A 23,476-nucleotide genomic window follows, 5' to 3' on the forward strand; every position below is an offset into this window, starting at 1 on the left:
ATTCTTCACCCACTGAGCAAGGCCAGGGATCGAACCGGCTTCTCATGGATGCTAGTCAAGTTCATTTCTGCTGAGCCACGGTGGGAACTCCCTCTTCTTGATTTGTATCTGGCTCCTCTGTCCCACCGAAGGCAAGAAGCTGGGCTTTACCCTCAGCTGTCCTTACTATTCTGAACCTCAGTTTTCTCCTCTGTGAAATGGGCATAGACATAAGGACCACAGGGGATGATGGTGAAGATTAAATAAGATAGTATGCTAAGCTGCTGGAACATAGCTGGAGAGCCATAAAAAATGGCCGTTATGGGCATGCTCGAGAGAAAAAATTTTTAGCTCATCACCTTTTCTTCTGACTGTTGCTTGGCCGCTCTTACTCTTTAGACTTTGCATCAGTGGGCATTTTGATGGAGAGAACAGGTTTCTGTTTTCCTGAGGCATTGGCAGACCTGCTAGCACATAGCGAGTGCCTCCAGGGTACGGGGCTCCTTACAACCCCAGTAAATATAAGTCGAGTAATCCGCACAACAACCCAGGGTGGTGGCACTATCCCTACCCCTATTTGGGGACCTTTCACAACTTCAACTGAATTTACATCTGCTCTTGAAAAAAAAAAACAAAAGCACTGGCTCTCGTTCCTGCAACGTGACAGTTGGATGGAGCTGAGTAACAATTTTCCCTTTTGATGAGAAAACATACTTGTCAGCTTGCCACACCCCTATCCGGCCACCTCCACATGGTCACACCCCTGCCTCACCGCTGTAGCATGTGTGTTTATGTCCCCTCCTGAAACTCAAGCCGTCTAGTTCCTTCCTCAGTTCTGGTCTCACTGGCTCCATTCTCTCTCTGAGTGATGCTACTTCAGGGGCGAGGAGAGTAAGGGACAAGTCGGCAGCTCGGTTGCCATGGATCCCGGGGCTTCCTCTGCTGGTATGTGCAGCCACTTCACAGCAACATAGAACAAAAACATTTTGTGGGTGTGCCCTTAACCTTGACAGCGCCAGGAAGGAAGCATCTCATGGGGTCATTTTTGCCTCCATCCCATATGGACATGCCGGTTGCATAAAGTTCCATCGAAATAATTCCCAGCCTCTGATCTCTGTCCAGCTCAGGCTGTTAATGGTTTGCTTCAATGTGTCAGGGTGCCTGCTTAATTTTACTTCAAGCCCATGGAGCCAGACTTTGCAGGAGAGAGGAAGTCTGGGCTGTTTGTTTGCACAAGCTTGTGCATGATTTTCACTTTGCTGGACAGCACCTCCATCTGGTGCCTCGCATCCCTCATCCACACCAAGACTTGTGTCAACACTTGGGACATTTATTTCTGTTTCTTGATTCTTTCCTCAGCATCTTTGATTGGCTCCAACCACCTGCTTCCTCTCACATCCCTTTTTAAAAAATGAAAGTATCGTTGATTTACGATGTTGTACCAATTTCTGCTGTACAGTGAAGTGACCCAGTCATACATATATACGCATCCCTATTTTTTATTATCTTCCATCATGTTCTATCCCAGGAGATTGGCTATAGTTCCCTGTGCTGTACAGTAGGACCTCATTGCTTATCCATTCTAGATGGAATAATTTGCATCTACGAACCCCAAACTCCCCGTCCATCCCACTCCCTCTTTCCTCCCCCTTGGCAGCCACAAGTCTGTTCCTACATCTGTGAGTCTGTTTCTGTTTTGTAGATTGGTTCATCTGTGTCATATTTTAGATTCCACATATAAGTGATATGATATGGTATTTGTCTTTCCCTTTCTGACTGACTTCACTTAGTATGAGAATATTTAGTTGCATCCACATTGCTACAAATGGCATTTTTTTCATTCTTTTTTACGGCTAGGTAATATTCCATTGTATATATGCGCCAGACCATCCTAATCCATTCATCTGTCAATGGACATCTAGGTTGTCTCCATGTCTTGGCTACTGTGAATAGGGCTGCCGTGAACATCCACTTGACTGACAGCACTGCTGGTTACTCATTGTCAAAGTCAGAACTCCAAGACCATTCTTGACTGCTTTCTATTCTCTAATACATCACCCAGTCCTGTTGAAACCCACCTCCTACAGCCCTCTGCAATCTCCAGTTCTCCCCCTCTTCCTGCCACTGCCTTAATTCTGGCCTCGCCATCCCCCCACCCCAACCACTGCAGCATCTTCTAGATGGCCTCCTTTCTCCCCCTCCAGGGCTGTCTCTGCAAGGTACCCAGAGGATTTTTTTTCTAAAATATCAATCTACCAAAAACAAAACAAAACAAAACAAAAAAAAACCACGTGCACACACAAAAACCCCAGGGAGTTCCTGTCGTGGCTTAGCAGTTAATGAACCTGACTAGGATCCATGAGGTTGCGGGTTCCATCCCTGGCCTTGCTCGGTGGGTTAAGGATCTGGCATTGCCATGAGCTGTGGTGTAGGTCGCAGACATAGCTCAGATCTGGTGTTGCTGTGGCTGTGGTGTAGGCCGGTGGCTGTAGCTCCGTTTCAACCCCTAGCCTGGGAACTTCCACATGCTATGAGTACAGCCCTAAAACGCAAACCCCAAAAAAAAAAAAAAATATCCATCTGATTGGGTCACTCCCTGATGACAAACCTCAAAGATTCTCTAAGACCCCCAAATTCCTTAACACAGTTCCGAGGTTCACTGCTTGGTTTAGCCCAGGTCTGCCTCACTTCCCGGGAACTCTGGCCTCTGGACCCTGCGTGATTTGTGGTCACCAGGTAGGTCACACTGGCGCGGGCTTCCAGGCCTTTCCACCTGCAGTTCCCTCCGCCTTCCTGAACTGCTTCACCTGGACTGTGAAGTTTATAAGGTTGTCAGGTTGCCTTGTCAGCAAGCTGTGTCCACCCCACCTCTGCTCAAGCTGGCTCGGAGGCTCCCCCATGCTCACTCAGCCCTCTGCACTCTGCTTTTTACAGCATTAGCCACACTGTCTTGAAACTGCTTTTATTTATTATTTTTTCCTCATATTTTATTTAATTTTCAATTTTTTTTTTAATCTTTTCAGGGCCACACCTGCAGCATATGGAGGTTCCCAGACTAGGGGTCGAATCGGAGCTATAGCCGCCGGCCTACACCACAGCCACAGCAATGTGGGATCCGAGCAACGTCTGCGACCTACACCTCAACTCACGGCAACGCCGGATCCTTAACCCACTGAGCAAGGCCAGGGATCAAACCTGCAACCTTATGGTTCCTAGTTGGATTCATTAACCACTGTGCCACGACGGGAACTCCTGTATCATTTTTAAATTAGATTCCACATGTAAGTGACATCACATGATAATTGGTCTTTCTCTGTCTGACTGACTTCACTTAGTATGAAGATCTCCAGGTCCAGCCGTGTCGCTGCATGAAATGGCTTTTAAACCTGTGAGCTCCACGGAAAACAGGGGCCAAATCTTTTTTATTTTTATTTTTATTTTTTTTACTTTTTACTTTTTTTTCTAGTCTTTTTAGGGCTGCACCTGCAGCATATGGAAGTTCCCAAGCGAGGGGTCGAATCAGAGCTGTGGATGCCGGCCTACACCACAGCCACAGCAATGCAGGATCCGGGCCATATCTGCAATCTACACCAGAGCTCTCGGCAACCCCAGGTCCTTAACCCACTGAGTGAGGCCAGGGATCGAACCTGTGTCTTCATGGATGCTAGGCAGATTTGTTTCTACTGAGCCACGTCCAAAACTCCAAAATTGTATCCACCTCTTGATTGCTAACATCTGGGATTGTGCTTGGCACATGGCAGGCCTGCAGAGATACTGAATGAATGAACGAGCTTTCCTTTGGCCTACAAAATTCTCCATGAATGGGGCAGGAGACAAGGGGAGGTTACCCTGAGTGGGGAGAGACTTAGGAGTGGTTTCTAGGTTCATTAGTAGTTATCCCTAAAGCAGAGGTGACAAGAGTGTGCCCTGGAAAAGGTTAGATGGTGAAGAGAAAGAAGATGGTGATGAGATGGGGAGGAGGATGGGGAGGAGAATGGGGAGGAGGATGGGGAGGAGGGTGGAGAGGAGGATGGGGAGGAGATGGGGAGGAGGGTGGAGAGGAGGGTGGAGAGGAGGATGGGGAGGAGGGTGGGGAGGAGGGTGGAGAGGAGGATGGGGAGGAGGGTGGGGAGGAGGATGGGGAGGAGGGTGGGGAGGAGGGTGGGGAGGAGGATGGGGAGGAGGGTGGGGATGAGGTGGGGAGGAAGGTGGGGAGGAGATGGGGAGGAGGATGGAGAGGAGGGTGGGGAGGAGGGTGGGGAGGAGGATGGGGAGGAGATGGGGAGGAGGATGGGGAGGAGGGTGGGGAGGAGGGTGGGGAGGAGGATGGGGAGGAGGGTGGGGATGAGGTGGGGAGGAAGGTGGGGAGGAGGGTGGGGAGGAGGGTGGGGAGGAGGGTGGGAGGAGATGGGGAGGAGGGTGGGGAGGAGGGTGGGGAGGAGGATGGGGAGGAGATGGGGAGGAGGATGGAGAGGAGGGTGGGGAGGAGGGTGGGGAGGAGGATGGGGAGGAGGGTGGGGATGAGGTGGGGAGGAAGGTGGGGAGGAGGGTGGGGAGGAGGGTGGGGAGGAGGGTGGGAGGAGATGGGGAGGAGGGTGGGGAGGAGGTGGACAAATAGGGATGATATGGTGGAGGCCATTTATTGAGACTTGTATTCCAGGCACCGTGCTGGGTTTCCTTGTCCCTGTCTTACATCAGAGGCAATTAAGTCTCAGAAAGGTTTCGAACTTGCCCGCAAATTACACAACTGGTAAGAGATGAGGCCTAGATTTCAGAGCGGATCTAACACTCAGTCCATCTTAAAAACCTATGCAGATAACTGGACTTTCATTCATTCATTGAATACTCATTATGTGCCAGATATAATCGAGGTGCTGAGTGCTGAACTAAACAGATAGACTTCCTTGACTTATGGAACTTTTATGCCAGAGAGGGGAGATTCAAGATAAACAGATAAAGAAGTAACAAATGTAATGGGTCTTAAGGGTGAAAGTACTGTGGAGAATAACAGGGCATGACCCTAGGGAGTGCAAGGAGTGGGTGACAGCGGGGCTGTAGTTGTGTATAGAGTGGCCAGGGAAGGGCTTCCTGAGAAGATGACAGCTGAGTGAAGCCCTGAAGGCAATAAAGCAGCCACCCAAGGAGAGCATTTCAGGCAGAGGGAACAGCACGTGCAAAGGCCCTGTGGTAGGAATGTGCAGGGTAGCTCAACCTGGGTGCTAAAGAGAAGAGCAGTGGGAAATAAGATCTGGGAGATAAAGAGCAGAATCTTTAGGGTCTCGTAGACCACTGCAATGGTCAGAGGGATGTGTTGGCTGGTCCCTAAGGAGCTAGAAGGGATCGATGCCCCTACTGAGGTCCTTATCACTGTCAGCACCTGTGCATACTGTGAATCGCCCCATGAAATGGAGAGAGGTGAGACCGCTGCTTTTGGGTCCTTGTCTGACATTCCCCACCTGTAACAGTAGATGTCTCATGGGGTGTTCTCAGGATTCACCAAGATAGTGTAACCCTTAGCAAAATACTTGGCATAGGTAAGGTCCCATCAATGCTGTTATCCTGTTATCCTCACTACCAAGCTCATCACCATCTCTAGCATCCTTCTGGTTGCTCAGGTCAAAATCTCAGGGTCCGGGAAAAAAAAAAAAAAAATGGAGTGCGAGTCGTGGCTCAGCGGTGAACTAGCATCCATGAGGACGCGGGTTTGATTCCTGGTCTTGCTCAGTGGGTGAAGGATCCGTGAGCTGTGGTGCAGGTGGCAGATGTGGCTCGGATCCTGTGTTGCTGTGGCTGTGATGTAGGCCGGTGGCTACAGCTCTGATTGGTGCCCCAACCTGGGAGCCTCCATATGCTGCGGGTGCGGCCCTCAAAAAAAAAAAAAAAAAAATCTCAAGGTCATCCTTGATTTCTTTCCTTTATACTCCGCCTCTAGGCCATCACTAAACCCAGCCCACTCCTCCTTCAAGACCCCTCTAGGCTCTGACCCCTTCTCTCCCCCCACCCCTGCCGGCCCCTCCCCACACTGTCTCTCACCTGGATTATCACAGTGGCCCCTCCAGCTGGTCTCCCACTTGCCTCTCCTTCAGTCTTTATTAAAATGTTCTTTCTCAGTGAGGGCTCCTTTCACCTCCCTACATAAACAATTCCCCTGACACTCTCAACCTCCACCTGTTTTTTTTTTTTTTTTTCCCTCCACAGTACTTAGCATCTAACCCAGAATATAGACTGCTTCTTTAGTTTCTGCCTTCTCCAATAAGAGCAGTCATTTTTATCACTGTTCCTCATTGCTAAATCCCCAACACCTAGAACGGTGCTGGCCCATGGAAGATTCTAAAAAAGATGTGTCAGATGAATGAGTGCATCCCAATACGATTGCTGGTTGGTCCCGTCCATCCAGCGGTCAAAGCCCAGCATTCCATCTGTCACGCCCTCTTTCTCTCATTTTCTTTCTGGATGCGGAAGAGCACTGGGCTGTGGGTGGACCCTCAAAATTTTCACTGTTGGGACAAGAATTTCAGTGTTTCTCTTGCCCCAGAGAAAACTCAGATTTGGATGCTGTGTCCATCAGCAACCCGGAGCCAGGCATAGCCGAATCCACAAGGAAGCCAGGGGACAGGCCTGCTGGTGGTGACACAAGGGGCCGATCAGAGGTGACGATGATGACAAAGCAGGCAGTGGAGAGGCGTCAATCTACAAGGGAGGTGAGACGTCCCACCTCCCTTCCGTGGATTGGGAATTGAATGAAAACAATCATTCACTTCTGGGTTTCCTCGCCAGAGCAGGTGTGCTGGCTGGCAGCAGAGCGTGTGCCAGCTGTCCCAGGCCTGGCTTTCTGGGTTCTGCTTTACAAAGGGCCTCTCTGTTGGGACTTGGAACTTGTCCATGGCCCTGGAAGCGATTTGCACTTTTTCCAAGTGCTCCAGATGGACGAGAGTTTGAAAAAGATAAAAAGCGTTCCGGCTTGAAAGGGAGTCAGTGACCCCGGACCCTGACTCCGCCCACCTACTGCAGATCCCAGGCAAAGAGGGGTCAGGGTCAGCAGCGGGGGGGGGGGGGGGGCAACTGTCAGTGAAAGGCCGGTAGAAGGAAAATCCCCCTCATCCGGACTTGGAAGAGGCGACACCCCAAATCACTCACGAGAAGTGGTCTTGATGCAAACAGCAAGAGGATTTTTATTCCAAGCGCGCTGGAGCCCACAGTCGTACACCACATAGGGGTAGAGGACTGCGGGCCCCGAGTGCGGAGTCGGGACTGCTTTTATGGGGTTCACAACAAAGCCCGCGCTTCACAAACCAATCATTTCAAAATGTCACAAACCAGTCATTTTAAAACTTCGAGAGCCCGTGCTTCGTGGACCAATTAATTTTACGTTGTTCTGGAGCTACGTGTTTGTGCCTGTTCCTGGGCAGGGGAGACATATTGTCACCAAGATATATTTATCAGGATTTTCAACATTTTATGGCGCAACCGATCTTACTGGGGTCGGTTTAGCGATTAACTTCTCCTTTTATGCAAGCATCTTTACCGAAGCCAAACAAGCAGTTAGGAACCCTTTTCCCTGTTATCTCCAGCAGTTTCAAGAAGTCTCATGCCTAGAGGCATGTACTCAGGGGCCTATTTTTCCCTTCCACATAGTTTTGTACAGAACAGAGAGCAAGCCCTAAAACAGCAAGAAGTATGATCTTTTACCTATAGGGAACAGGGTCTGGAATTCGAGGGCATTTAGAGCTTTTTATTAACTTCCTAGGTTCTAGGAGGGTTAGGTTGCATTTTCATCCTTTCATCAGGAGGAAGGGAGGCAGCCTTGATTGCCTTTCAGCCCCTTTCATTTAGGCCAGGAAGCCCTCTCCTGCTGCTGTGCTGCTGGGGTCAGGTGACGAGCCCCTGAGGCACTTTTCACAACAGGGCTCCACCCCGCCCTGCAGTGGAAGAGGCCAGGGCATCTTAATCTGTGGTGTCAGGTTTCTTCAAAGCTGCCACCGCAGGGGATGAGCTGAGTGGGCGGGAAGCATCATCACCTCCCTCTATGCTTCCCTTTCCCCATACCCGGCCTTCTTCCAGGGAGTCCTTGCCCATCACCTGCAGATACAGGGCAAATGCTGCTGCAGGGCTTGGCTTTTCAGCTCCAGGACTCTCCACCAGATGGCACCCTCTCTCTCAGAGAAATTTTACAATCATTACGGTAGTAGCAAGAAGGCATTATAGGAGTTCCCTGGTGGCTCAGTGGTCAAGGATCCGGTGTTGCCACTGTCGTGGCTTGGGTCACGGTTGTGGCACAGGTTCGATCCCTGGCCCAGGAACTTCCACATTGCCACAGACGTGGCCCCCCACCCCTCCAAAAAGAATGAATTGTATACCTACCATGGTGCAGGGGTTTTTTTGTTTTTTTGTTTGTTTGTTTTGTAGGGCCGCACCTGAGGCATATGGACATTCCCAGGCTAGGGGTCAAATCAGAGCTACAGCTGTCGGCCTATGCCACAGCCACAGCAACACGGGGATCCGAGCTGCGTCTGTGACCTATGCCACCGCTCACGGCAACACCGGATCCTTAACCCATTGAGTGAGGCAGGGATCGAACCTGCATCCTCTTGGATACTAGTTGGATTTGTTTCTGCTGCACCACCACTGGGAACTCCTAGGCATTGCAAAAAGTATTGGCAGCACCCAGCCCAGGGGCGCTTATAAAGCAGCCACTCTGGAGCCAGAATGAGTGGGTCTGGTCCTGCACTACCTCCTACAGCCAGATGGCCTTGGCCAGTACGTCATTTTAAAGATGTGTCAGTTTCCTCCTCCAGGAAAGTAAGATGATAAATGCAGTGCCCAGCCCCTGGAGTGCTGGGAAGTTTCAATGGCTTTATCCTTGTCAATTTCTAGGAAGTGATGAGCATGGTAGAACTGATTGTTATAGAAATATTTCAACACTGACAACTTCACAAGGTAGCCAGTAATTCCCCACTTTTCCTTTGAAGAAACTGGAGTTTAGAGACATTGTCACCTCACGTTCCTTGTATGGTTTCTGAACCCAAACCCAATGTGTTCTGTGTCTCCAAACCCCAGTGTGTCTCCCACGTTGGCCCGTTTCTGAACCAGGGGTCTCACTTCCTGTCACACTTCTTTTTTTTTTTAATTTTTTTTTAATTAGAGTGTAGTTGATTTAAACGGCGGCGCAAATTTCTGCTGTACAGCCAGGGGACCCAGTCATGCATATATACATACGTTCCTTTTCTTATATCATGTCCCATCATGATCCACCCAAGAGATTGGATATAGTGCCCTGTACAGTGGGACCTCGTTGCATATTTATTCTAAATGTAATACTTTGCAAGCTGCTGTTTAGCACTGGGAACTATATCTAGTCACTTGTGATGGAGCATGATGGAGGATAATGTGAGAAAAAGAAGGTATCTATTTAGAGAGAGGACAAGATGGCGGAGGAGTAGGGGGACATGCTCGCCCTCTCCCACAAACACAACAAGAAAAAGCACATCTACAGAATAAATGACTCGCACAGAACAGCAACCAATCGCTGGCAGAAGAACCTAAACTCCAATAACGACAAGAAGTTCGTGACATTACGGGGCAGAACGGGAGAAAAGAGGAGAGTGAGAGAAGGTGAATCCGAGCGGGACGGGCGCTCCCGAAAGGGAACTGCGGAGGAGAAAGGGATCCCGCACCCTGGAAAGTCACCTACCGGGGGAAGGATCAAACGAACCAGAGGAATCTCCAGATGCAGAGAAGAGTGTAGCAGTAAGTTGGAGTACGGAAAAGCCGATCAAGAACCGAACGGACCATCTGAACTACGGGCACAGTCACCAAAAATTGAGACGCCTGGGTGGGGGCTGGGCACCGAGACCTCGCCTCCATAGTGGTACAGCCACTATGGAGAACACTTTGGAGATACCTTAGAAATCTATACATAGAACTTCCATATGACCCTGCAATCCCACTCTTGGGCATATATCCGGACAAAACTCTACTTAAAAGAGACACATGCACCCGCATGTTCATTGCAGCACTATTCACAATAGCCAAGACATGGAAACAACCCAAATGTCCATCGACAGATGATTGGATTCAGAAGATGTGGTATATGTACACAATGGAATACTACTCAGCCATAAAAAAGAATGACATAATGCCATTTGCAGCAACATGGATGGAGCTAGAGAATCTCATACTGAGTGAAATGAGCCAGAAAGACAAAGACAAATACCATATGATATCACTTATAACTGGAATCTAATATCCAGCACAAATGAACATCTCCTCAGAAAAGAAAATCATGGACTTGGAGAAGAGACTTGTGGCTGCCTGATGGGAAGGGGAGGGAGTGGGAGGGATCGGGAGCTTGGGCTTATCAGACACAACTTAGAATAGATTTACAAGGAGATCCTACTGAATAGCATTGAGAACTTTGTCTAGATACTCATGTTGCAACAGAAGAAAGGGTGGGGGAAAAAATGTAATTGTAATGTATACATGTAAGGATAACCTGACCCCCTTGCTGTACAGTGGGAAAATAAAATTAAAAAAAAAAAAAGAATGTATCTATTTATATGTGTGTGTGTGTGTGTGTGTGTGTGTGACTTGGTCTCTTTGCTGTACAGTAGAAAATTAACAGAACACTGTAACCCAACTATAATGGACAAAATAAAATCATTTAAAAATAATAAATAAATGGAATAGTTTGCTTATACTAATGCAAATTCCCAGTCCATCCCACTCCCTTCCCCTCTCCCTTGGCAACCAAATTCTATCCTCCATGTCTGTGAGTCTGTTTCTGCTGTGTAGACAGGTTCATTTGTGCTTTTTTTTTTTTTTTTTTGGTTTTTAGGGCTGAGGTGTGTGTGTCTTATGGAAATTCCTGGGCTAGGTGTCAAATCGGACCTGCAGCTGCTGGCCTAGGCCACAGCCACAGCAACACCAGATCTGAGCCATGTCTTCAACCTACACCACAGCTCACAGCAATGCCGGATCCTTAACCCACTGAGCAAGGCCAGGGATCGAACCCGAATCCTCTTGGATACTGGTTGGGTTCTTTACCACTGAGCCACAACAGGAACTCCTGCACCATATTTTAAATTTCATATAGAAGGAATATCATGTAGGAGTTCCCGTCATGGCTCAGTGGTTAACAAATCTGACTAGGAACCATGAGGTTGCAGGTTCGATCCCTGGCCTCGCTCAGTGGGTTAAGGATCCGGTGTTGCCATGAGCTGTGGTGTAGGTCACAGATGTGGCTCAGATCTGGCGTTGCTGTGGCTCTGGTGTAGGCCAGTGGCTGCAGCTCCGATTAGACCCCTAGCCTGGGAACCTCCATATGCCACGGGAACAGCCCTAGAAAAGACAAAAAGACCAAAAAAAAAAAAAAAAAAAAAAAGAAGGAATATCATGTAGAATTTGTCTTTCTCTTTCTGACTGACTTAGCATGAGAATCTCTAATTGCACTGTCACACTTCAGAAACTACCCACTAACTGTGGGGCATGAGAAAAGCCCGGGAGCTAAGCAGGAAAACAAAGCCTCCTCCTTGCAAGATGGGAGCCAGAGGCAGAGGCTCTAGTGAGTTTTGTCTTCCTACCGGCTCTTTTCAGACAACCCATCCTCAAAGAAATCCAGGGACTTGGCCGACGAGCTGGGCAAAGCCGTGGAGATCATGGGCACAGGCAAGAATGGGATTGGCTTTGGCAAAGTGGACATCACGATCGAGAAGGAACTTCAGGAAGAGTTTGACATCAAGGAGGCCCCAGAGTTGAAGCTGTTTTTCGAGGGGAACAGATTGGAGCCCATCAGCTGCAAAGGTAACAGTTATTTATTTATTTATTTATTTATTTTTGTCTTTTTAGGGCCACACCTGCAGCATATGGAGGTTCCCAGGCTAGGGGTCCAATAGGAGCTGTAGCTTCCAGCCTACACCACAGCCACAGGCATGCAGGATTCAAGTCGCGTCTGTGACCTACACCGCAGCTCACGGCAACGCCAGATCCTTAACCCATGGAGCGAGGCCAGGGATCGAACCTGCATCCTCATGGATACTAGTCTGGTTTGTTAACCACTGAGCCACGACGGGAACTCGAAGATAAAGGTTTTTACATATCGGTCAAGGTAATGCCAATCATGGAGGCACAAAAGCCAGCCTTTCAGTTTATTAACGGAATTGCGAGTTTACCTCTTGCTTCCCCCAAGCCCAGTTAGCAGCCGAAGGGGTAGGGGAGGGGGGACTCTACTCCACCTAGTCTTTCAAGGACCCAGGTTCCTTCCAGCCTGTGGCTTTGTTCTCTCTTGGGACCACGAGCTTCCTGCTGGTTCCCCTGGAGCTGGCCAGCAATTGGTGCTGGGAGGCAGAGGAGGGCCTCCGGTGGTGTCTGTGGCCCAGGCTGGCATGGCCCATAGATCCGCTATGTGGCTCTGCCCAGCTGGGAGATATGGCCCTGCTCTCTGCCCATAAGGAAAAAAAAATGATTTTGGTACCCATGTAGCTGCCTTCACCACAGCTCACATCTCAACTGGTGGGCCCTGCAGGCACTAGGAGGTGGCATATTGAGGTGCGCGGTTTATTTTTATTATTTTTTTAGGGCCACACCTGTGGCATATGGAGATTTCCAGGCTAGGGGTCTAACTGGTGCTCCAGATGCCGGCCTGCGCCACAGCTACAGCAACGTGGGATCCAAGCTGCGTCTGGGACCTACACCACAGCTCACGGCAACGCCGGGATCCTTAACCCACTGAGCGAGGCCAGCGATCGAACCTGCAACCTCATGGTTACTAGTCGGATTCACTTCTGCTGCACCACAACGGGAACTCCTGGGGTGCGTGGTTTATAAACCAAGACTGGAGCATCAGCTCCCAGCTTGCTTATCTCCCCACTCTCACCACACTCTTGCACTTGAGAATGATTTTGACAGGGTCCCAGACCAAGGAAACACTGGAGGACTGAAAGGAGCCTGAGAGATGCTAGAACAAGATGAACATGGGACAGGACGGCTACCAAATACTTTCATGTCTGTTTTCATCCATAGTTCATTAGCTCACTTAACCCCGTATCTCACCCTTTTATTAAGAACCTACCATGTCCCCAGCCCTATCTTGATGTTGAAGAAGCTTGAAGAATTTTGTGCCTCATTGTGGTACATGGTGGGTCCTCGTTTTAAAAGGTGTTAAATATATGGATGCATCAATGTATGTTCAATGGACAGGTGGGTGGATGGATGAAATTAAACCGATGCACACAGAAGTGCCCAGCACAGCCCCTATCATGTTAGTAGAATGTCCCCATTGGGTGTGTTGAATGATCGAATCTCAGAAAACCGAGATCGTCTTTTTGCATCTCCTTGCGTTTAGCGGGTTTGCGGTAAACCTGTTGGAGATTTGTTCCAAGAACCAAAGGGGCGGGGCGAAGGAGAGGATGCCTTGCAGTTCTCAGAATGGCCACAAGAGGGCAGGAGGACACACAGGCCAGACTTGCAGAGGAAGACGATTCATTCAAAAGAGTCAGCCTCAGGGCAGGTTACATAAAAGACTTGGCAGCCGGCTCCAAACTGGTTTGTAGGAGGCTGTTGGGTGCAGGGGAAAGAGAAGAGATGGAGGAGAGGGCAGGAACAGGGCGAGAAGGGACAAAGACTGCTGCTTCCTAAGTACTGATGACAACCTTCAGTGGCCACCCATTGACCCCTAGCGAGGAACCCTTTGTGATATTTCGGTTTGCGGGAGGGCTGTGAAGAAACGAGAAGCCCCAGGTACTTCAGTGAACTCTGTTTTGTGGCTCAGGCTCTGGGATGCCCCCCCTGTCCCGCTTCTGAAGGGCAGATGCAGTCTGATTCCACTTAGAGGCAATGAGGTGACAGCCTGGCAACTTCCGGACTGCCTCAGCCCCCTTCATGCTGGGAGCCAGTACCTGGAACCTCCTCTGCCATGCAGGAGGCTTCACTATCCCCTCCTCCAGGACGTCCCCCCTGACGGCCCAGGTCAGAATGCCTGGCCTGCCTGCAAACTCCCACAGCACCTGAGCTATCCCCGTAAAGATCTCATTTCACAGAATTGTATCTGTCCGTCATTGTCTACTCAACTGAGAGCACCAGGGCAGAGACCGATCTCAACTCCTTTCCTGCCCCTCCCACCACCCCAGCATCAAATCCTTCCTATGTACCTGAGAACACTCACTTCCTCCTGTGGAATTCTGATGTCCTCATCTGAAAAGTGGGGATGGTAAAAGAATCTACCTCGGAGGGTCCCTGGGAAGAAGGAATGAGTCTGCACAGATCAGGAGTGATTACTGTGTTCCAGGCACTCAGATGTCACAATGCCAAGGAGGAGGTCCTTTTACAGATGGAGAAGTGAGGCAACATGAACAAACTCCTCTCGAGGCTCCCAGCTAATTAGTGGTGGGATCCACAATTTTCTCTAAAGGACCAGAGCGTCAATGTTTTAGGTCTCACAGGCCAATCTCTGTTGATAGACTTTGCTGTTTGGGGCGGGGTCTGTGGGGGGCGGGGAAGCCATACACAAACAAAATGGGCGTGGCTGTGTCTCAATAAAACTTTATTTATAAAGTTACTTGGCAAGTCAGATTGGGCTCATGGGCTAGAGTTGACAGAGCCCTCCTCTAAGTAACTGGCACACGTGGTTATTATTATTTTCAAACTCTTTCCTGACCCTAGTCCGGCGCCTGGAACACTTAGGGTTTTTTGTTTGTTTTTCTTTTTAGGACCGCACCCGTGGCATATGGAAGTTCCCAGACTAAGGGTTGAATGGGAGCTGCAGCCGCCAGCCTCCACCACAGCCCCAGCAACGTGGGATCCAAGCCATGTCTGCGACCTACACCACAGCTCACAGCAACACTGGATCCTTAACCCACTGAGCGAGGTCAGAGATTGAACCCGAGTCCTCAGGGCTATTAGTCGGGTTCATTATCACTAAGCCAGGATGGGAACTCCTAGAGCACTTGGGTTTTTCATGCATAGTTTTGAGTTTGAATGTGATGGGATTGCAAGGGCCCCTGTTGGGGTGAGGAGCCAGCCCATATTTCTACTGGATTTGACCTGCCCCTTCTTTCTCAGTATCCACCCTCCCCCCGCCAAAAAAAAAAATCTGGAAAGAGGTAGTGAGCAAGAGGCTGGTTGTGGAGCCTGGGTTTTAGGGTGAGCACTAACTGTGAGAACTTGAGTCGGCCTCCGTCTCTCACTCCCTAAAAAGGACGAATAGTGCTGGTCCTGCTGCTTGACAGGGCTTCCCTGAGCTAAGGGGGCAACAGTGCTTTACTGGTCTCCCACACCGTGACTTTTACGAAACCTTTCTTGGGAGGCAGACGGGGTTTAGTCCTTGCTGGGTCAAGTCCCAGTTCTCCTCCAGTCTCCACGGGGTGATGGTGGAAGACTTGGCCTTAGCCATCTCCCTAGAGGGCGGGAGACTCAGGCTGCTGCCAGGGCCTCAATTAATGATGCAGTCACAGCCTGTGCCTGGAAATAGGCAGCGGAGCAGCCGCTCTAGTCAATCATCACATGGTGTTCACACCTCGGTGGTCACAGTGTCCTCTGGCTCAGAGCCGAGCACCAGGAAGGCACCTGCCCAGTGGGGACCGTGCCCGGTCCTAACAGGCAGGCACTCAGAGACAATCTCTTGGCCACATTCAGAGCCACCTCAGTCCCATGGGGTCCAGAGGGGCAAACGGAGCTCATCCATCCCAGAGAAAAGAGCCCAAGATCAAGTTCCCTCCAACTGGCTTATCTAATGAGTCATTCACATTCATTCATCTCAAAATTATTGCCTGAATACCTACAACGAGCCAGACATTATAGGAGGTCGCGAGGAAAACTGGTCCTTTCTTCCCTTTGGAGTTCTTGGCTGGTCTAACAATTAGATTGGCATACGAGACATTGGCCAGAGAAAAACAAATTTAACTTCATAGGTATGGGAGTCCCAAAGACAGGAGGCTCAAAAAGTGACCCAAGCAGGCAGGCTTGATACCGGTGAGATGAAGAAACAATACATTTGTGAAGAACTGACAAGGAGTTCCCACTGTGGGGCAATGGATTATGAATCCGAATGCAGAGGCTTGCGTTGCTGCACAAGTGTGGGGTTCAGTCCCTGGCCTGGGAACTTTCCATAGGCTGCAGGTGCAGCCATTAAAAAAGAAAGAATGAACGAATGAACGAATGAAAGAAAGAAGAGAAAGAAGGAAGGAAAGGAAGGAAAGAAAGAAAAAGATGAAAGGAGGGAAGGAAGAAAGCAGGAATTGCCAAGACAAAGGGGTGTGGGCTCAGGGCAGTAAATTAGTGAGGAAGTAACAGAATTTGTTTCTACAGCTTCTTGACCTCGAATCCCTGACTCCAGGGACAAGGACGCCGTCTACCCTCCGGGGATGGGGAGGGTACCTCCACGTGGGAGCTGTATTTCCTGCTTTCAGAGGGACCAAGGAGGGTCAGAGTATCCCTGTACAGGCTGTTTCTCAGGGAACTTGAAAATCACCAGATGGTAGAGGCTCTTCCCCCTCGGGAGCTACTAAGAAAGGGATGAAATTATCACACCTTCGGAAAGAGATTCTGTGAAGACGATCAACCGGTCATAAGATAATGATCGAGGCGAGAGGAAGAAAAGACCAAACTGAAGATTCAACAAGCAGGAGGAGGAGCCCGTGAGAGCGGAGCTGAAAGGGCAATGCAGGCAGAGGGATTGGCAGATGCTGAAGCCACCGCGCTGGAGATCACGGGGTATGTACGGCGGGAGTGTGGCCAGAGGCAGGTGAGAGCAATGGTTCTGAAGAACCGCAGACCCATGAGGAAGGTTTTTCTTCACTTTTTTTTTTTTGGTATTTTCAGAATTTCTGAACATTTAAAACCTAATTTTGGGGGGCCATGCCAAGATCTGTTTTCAGGATATGTACCTCTTTCTTCCTAGAAGATGGCTAGGACCTCTGGGAAAATAGAAACTCCACCTGGGGCTGGAGTCTAGGAGGGGGTGACGGCGGTGGGTAGATGGCCGTGGTCTGAGGGTGGCGTGGAGCCTCCCCCCCATCCTTCTCTGTCCCTTGAGACCCCATGACACCCTCCTATGGACTTTTCGAGGCCTGACGCATCATGGCTTTTTAAATAGCCTCATCTGCATTAGCTAAAGCTGGACTCTGCATCTCTATGACCAGCAATTCTTCTCCTGGGCATGGACCCAACCAAAGTGCATATAATGTGTCCCCAGAGACAAGCTCGAGAATTAATGCTTAATGGCCCCAAACGGTAAACAAACCAAATGCCTGTTAGCAGGGACTGGATAAACAAAAGTGTGGAATGTTCACACAATAGAATGCCATGCAGGGGTGTGGGAAGGAATCAACAAGGGCAACATGAAGGAATCTCATACATGCAATAAACGCAAACACACGCTATGTTCTTTTTTTTTTTTTTTTGCCTTTTCTAGAGCCGCTTCCCTCGGCTTATGGAGGTACCCAGGCAAAGGGTCTAATCGGAGCTGTAGTCGCCGGTCTACGCCAGAGCCACAGCATCGCGGGATCCGAGCCACATCTGCAACCTACACCTCGGCTCACAGCAATGCCAGATCCTTAACCCACTGAGCAAGGCCAGGGATCGAACCAGCAACCTCATGGTTCCTAGTCAGATTCATTAACCACTGCACCACACTGGGAACTCCCACGCTATGTTCTATTTATATCAAGTTCAAGAGCAGGCAGACTAACGCAAGCTGTTGGAAGTTCGGGTAGTGGTTACCTCTAGATGGTGGTGGGGTAGGGGCTGTGATGGGACATAATGGGGACTTGTGAGGGGAGCCAATAACAAACTCTTTGTTTATCCGGATGGTTTTTACACATGTGTGTTCACTTTGTGAAAATCCATCAAACCAAACATTATAATTTGTGTACCTTTCTTCATAAAAACATACTTCATAATAAAAAATTTTTTTTTTTTTTTGGTCTTTCTAGGGCCGCACACATGGCATATGGAGGTTCCCAGGCTAGGGGTCGAATCAGAGCTGTAGCCTCCAGCCTGTACCACAGCCCAGTAATGCCAGATCCGAGCCAAGTCTGCAACCTACATCACAGCTCATGGCAATGCCAGATCCTTAACCCACTGATTGAGGCCAGGGATCGAACCTGCAACCTCATGGTTCCTAGTCAGATTCATTTCTGCTGCGCCATGATGGAACTCCTTTTTTTTTGTTGTTGTTGTTGCTATTTCTTGGGCCGCTCCCGCGGCATATGGAGGTTCCCAGGTAGGGATCAATCGGAGCTGCAGCCACCGCCTACGCCAGAGCCACAGCAACTCGGGATCCGAGCCGCGTCTGCAACCTACACCACAGCTCATGGCAACGCCGGATCATTAACCCACTGAGCAAGGGCAGGGACCGAACCCGCAACCTCATGGTTCCTAGTCGATTCGTTAACCACTGCACCACGACGGGAACTCCTGGAACTCCTTTAATAAGTTTTTTTAAAGGCCTGATGTTCTTAGAAAAGGTCAGTAAAGACACTGAAGTTGATTTAGTCACTCAGAGTGCATTCCTCAAGCTCCAGGAAGCAATTTGTCCTGCCACGGGGCCTTTGCACAGGATGTTTCCTCTGCTTTTCCTTCTCCAGTTGCTTCCTGTCATCTCCTATGCATCCTTCAGTTTTCAGCTCATAAGTGATTTCCTCCAGGAAGCCCTCCTTGACTTCACAGTCTAGGTTAGACATCTTTGCTACAGGTTGGCTTTTGGATGCTTCCTTTGGGTGTGATTCTACATTTGTTTGCATTCTTTGACAATTGTCCTCCTCAACAGAATGAGAGCTGCAAAGCAGTGGCAATGTCTTATTTCTGCCCATCATTTATCCCCAGGACCAAGCACGGGGACCCAGTACATATCGATCAAATGATTGACTGAGTGAAGGGAGGAAGGGTGAGAGAAGGAACAAAGTCCAAAGCTACTCACTACAAGCATTTCTTTAGCTCATAAACTCATTTGAAATGATCCATCCTATTCTACAGCAGGTTTGGACAGAAAATAATATTTTACTTCACCTGCCATCATATGCAATTAATGATTCTAGCACACACAAGTCCATCTGTAGCCTGGAGTACATTCTGGCACCCCGTCATGTCTCCCCAGATATGGTAGACATGTCCCAGTTTTAGGAGCTAAGATTTCTGTCTGCTTGGCACTTCCCGAATGATAGCTGAGAAATGGATGTCAGGCTTTATAACCTTATCTGTGTCTCTGCTGAGAAATGGAGCCACTGGGAGAGCATAGAATTTTCCCAAGGACACAGAGCTAGCAGGTCTTTTTATTTACATTTTTCAAATTTATGTTTTTGAAAAATAAATTCATCTTCCTGTCACTTTGAAGGGTGGATATGAAAAGAAGCCTGGGCAGGCTTCCTCCTGGGTTTGAGTCCCAGGTTGGCTAGTGCGGTGGCCAATGGCAAGTTAAATCTCAATTTCCTCATTGGCAACATGAGGATAAAATGTACCCACAGAGTCATTGTGGGGACGTAACACAGGCAAAACACCCAGGACAGCCTGACTCTTGGTAAGAGCTCATTTTAGCTGCTGTTGGTTTTTTGTTTTTTTTTTTTTTTTTGTTTTTAGGGCCGCATCCGCGGGCACGTGGAAGTGCCCAGGCTAGGGGTCAAAATGGAACTACAGCTGCCAGCCTACACCACAGGCACAGCAACAGCAACGCCCGATCTGAGCTGTGTCTGCGACCTACTCCACCGCGCATGGCAACCCTTAACCCGTTAAGCAAGACCAGGGATTGAACCTGTGTCCTCATGGATGCTAGCCAGATTCATTTCCGCTGAGCCACGACGGGACGTCCCGTAGCTGCTGTTGTTAATGTTCACCCCTTGGGGTTCAGGTGGGGAGAAGTGGAAGAACCAACCTGGAGGTAGGAGTCCAAGACAAGACGCTTCCCCCCATTTAACCTGAGGAAGACAGGCCCTGCTGCTGTTCAAGAGGAAGCTTCTGTGGGATCCATTGAACCCTCTCTCCTCTCTCTCTCCAGGAGTGGTTGAATCTACTGCCTTGGTTGTTTGGTTGAGAAGACAAATCAGCCAGAAGGCATTTTTGTTCAATAACACCGGAGACATTCTAGAGTTTGTGAATTCCAGGCCCCTGGTCATCATGGGCTTCTTCCAGGTACCGGGTTCACGAGGTGGGAGTTGGCTTTCCACTCTGTTTGGGAAGGGGGTAGGGTGAGACGAGGTCTTCCATCTGGGTTAATTCTGTGCCCATTCTTCCTTTTCCAACGAGCCAGTTTCCGGGGGGAACCACAGGATGAAAATGAAAAAAGTGGAAGCTGAAAGGGTAGGAGAAGCTAATGCAAATGTGGAGAGTAACAGGGAAAGAAGAGAGGAAACTGATGTATCTTGAATTGGTTTTGACAGTAAAACTGATATTTGGGGGGTTCATTTAGATCATCCCTGAATAATAACTTACAAATTGCTGGCGTTCCCATTGTTCGTGGTGCAGTGGCAGCGAATCCGACGAGGAACCACAAGGTTTCGGGTTTGATCCCAGGGCTCCCTCAGTGGGTTAAGGATCCGGTGTTGCCTTGAGCTGTGGTGTAGGTCGCAGATGCGGCTCAGATCTGGCGTGACTGTGGCTGTGGTGTAGGCTGGCGGCTACAGCTCTGATTCGACCCCTAGCCCGGGAACCTCCCTATGCTGCGGGTGCGGCCCTAAAAAGAAAAAGACAAAAAGACAAATTGCTTTTGCTTTTGGAGAATGAGTTTTTGCACATTTTCACTCATTTCCTATAACTTTGATGACCCCTTCCTTTCTCTGAGCAGAAGTCAGAGCTTTGGGGCTTCTGGGGACCCCCAACTTTGGGGTTTCGTGGGGAGCGTTTGTCCTTTGTCTCTCCCATCCTACATTTTGAGGTGGCTTTCAGTTTTCGTTCATGCTAGAGCACGAAGGCTGACACTACAACTGTATCATGATATCAAGTTCATATTTGGTACCACCCATGGCCGAATCATTGCTTCTTCTGAAAACAATTAAGGGATAAATGTTAAAAACTCTCAACACTTGTGTCAGAACAGCCTTCTCTCTAACACTTGGGAAAAAGGTCAGGTGTATCAGTTCTTTCCATTCATCTCAGTGGCTTTGCCTCTTTGGGCCTTAGTCATAGCCATAGAAGTATCCTGGTATGAAATATCCACGAAGCTGGATTTAGGGGACCCAGCAAAACCCCAGAACTTGGAAAGGTGAGGTGATGAATTCGTCAGCATTTTCACCCTGATCGTCAACAAACAAAAAAGGCGTTTGGTTACCGAAACCTTCTCGAACATCCCTCCCAAACAGGATTTGGAGGAAGACCTCGCAGAGTTGTTCTATGATACGATCAAGGACTTTCCGGAGCTGACGTTCGGAGTGATACTGATTAAAAATGCCATTGGGAATTTCCGCGTCACCCTAGACAGTGTTCTGGTGTTCAAAAAGGTAAGACTTTGGTCTTATCTCTAGTTCAAAACAAAGAACTATGCATGTATGTACATGGGCTTTGGATACAAATTCTGGTTCTGCCGCTTGTCAGCTCAGTGGCATTGGACTAGTCAATTTCTGGGAAATCATGGTCTCCCATTCTTTCTCTGGCATTTATAGCCATTTTCCACTGGCAGCTCTTCCTTTCCTTAACTGGCAAATGTCATTAATGAGGGCTCAGTCTTCTGCCCTGTGGTTTCTTCCGGTCCATGCGGCACACCGCCCCCCGTCCCCCCATCCTCCATCAGTCCATACACCCTTGACTTAAAAATCTCCAGCTCGAATCAGATTTCTCTAATCTCCAGACCTTTATATCCATCACCAGAGATCTCAACATGGCCAAGCATGAAATCATAATCTCCCCTCCAAATCCATTTCCAGTAGATTTTCTCCCTTCACAAATGGTGCCACCATCTCCCAACTCCTCTGTAAGCAAAGCCAGAACACCTAGGCATCACCTCACTCTTCTTCACCCTTCCCCACGTTGCCACAAGCTGCAGCATAGGTCGCATGCAGCTCAGATCCAGCGTTTCCGTGGCTCTATTGCAGGCTGCAGCTGCAGCGCCAGGCATGGGAAAGGTTGCTTTCTAACCTTGGAGGGAGGGGGAGGACCCCTTACAAAGCATGACAGAAACCCCAGAAAATATCTAAAGAAATACTGATACATTTGGACCACACAAAAAATGTTAAATTTCTGTAGAATAAACCCCATCACAAATTCAAAAACCAAATAGCAAACTTGGAAATACATTTAGGAGAGATCTGGTCTGTGTTCGTGGGTGAGAGTTTGGGCACTGGAGTCGGCTTGTATGGGTTGGAATCTTAGCTCCCCCTCTTACTAGCTTAGCAGCTCTGGGCTCGTCCCTTCACTTCTCTGTGCCTCAATTGCCTCAACTGTAAAATGGGCATAATAATATTCAATGCAGTGTTAAGAGGTTTCAGGGAGTTCATACATAGAACATACTTAGAACAGTGGCTGGTACAACATGAGCTCTCTGTAAGTCTAATTAATTTTAATAAACTGTGGTTATCACTAGAAAAATGTTTCAGCTTTATCCCGAGGACAAGAGAGGCTATGAAATATGTAAACAAGAGTTTCATTTAAATAACACCGCTCTGGCTAAAGTGGGGGGCGGGTGTGATGGATTGAAGGGAAGTGGGGGGGGAGAAATTGGAAGAACAGTAGGAGACTTTTGCAGGAGTCCAGGGAAGAAATTTGGAGGATTGGTGGCGATGAAGAGAAGGAAATGCAGTGAGATAAGAAGAGAAATAAGGAGACAGCCCCTTCTCCCTCCTTCACCCACAGAGAATTATACCACCCCCTACGTTCATCCAGGTCCTTCTGAGAAGCAGTCCTCAAGCTGGATGAGTCATGCGAAAGATCAGGGGAATGCTTTTGAAGGAAAAGAGAGAGAGAGCTGGGGGAAATGTATCAGACCATGATGGAGGTCTGACCCTTTGGAAGGAAGGAAGGTTGGCTGGAAGAGTCTTTGACGTCAGTGCAGTTCTAAGAACATTCATCAAAATCGTCCCTATAAAAGGGATCCTGCATTTCCCAGAAATGGGCTTGGCCCTTAGTCTCCTTGACAATATCATTGGTTGGGAGCCGTGTGTGAGAAGCTACTCAGCATCAGCACCAATACATTGATGGATTTTGGAGCAAGGCAGCTGGAGCTGTTCAGCCACTTCCACTCCCTGTCTTTGCAGACTGGAGATTTTCATGGCTTCCACATTCCCCATGTGCCACCCTCAGGCTACTCTGCCCAGCCATCCGTATTTATTAACTATCTAGATTATGCATTATACCTGTTATCGTGATGTTTTCCGTCTACCCAAGGGGAAAATTGTGCTATTTATAGTTATTTAGTGCCTCCATCATGGGTGCGACTGCCTTGCCATGATTTTCTTCTCTTGTCCAAGGGAAGAATTGTGAACCGCCAGGAGCTTATCAATGACAATACCAACAAACAGGTCCTCAACCAAGTCATTAAACAGCACCTCACAGATTTTGTTATTGAATACAACGCCGAGGTCAG

General features: G+C 48.9%; 1 protein-coding gene across 1 annotated transcript in view; it reads left to right on the forward strand.

Moving 5' to 3' along the window:
• Positions 1–23,476, forward strand: part of PDILT (protein disulfide isomerase like, testis expressed) — a 37,332-nt gene that overhangs the window by 733 nt on the left and 13,123 nt on the right. The window contains exons 2-5 of the mRNA XM_021088376.1: positions 11,572–11,778; positions 19,961–20,094; positions 21,261–21,398; positions 23,361–23,471. Of these exons, the coding sequence (XP_020944035.1) occupies positions 11,572–11,778; positions 19,961–20,094; positions 21,261–21,398; positions 23,361–23,471 (590 nt within the window). The remainder of the gene's footprint in view (positions 1–11,571; positions 11,779–19,960; positions 20,095–21,260; positions 21,399–23,360; positions 23,472–23,476) is intronic.

Source organism: Sus scrofa, chromosome 3 (genome assembly GCF_000003025.6).
Source record: "Sus scrofa isolate TJ Tabasco breed Duroc chromosome 3, Sscrofa11.1, whole genome shotgun sequence".
Classification (NCBI taxonomy): domain Eukaryota; kingdom Metazoa; phylum Chordata; class Mammalia; order Artiodactyla; family Suidae; genus Sus; species Sus scrofa.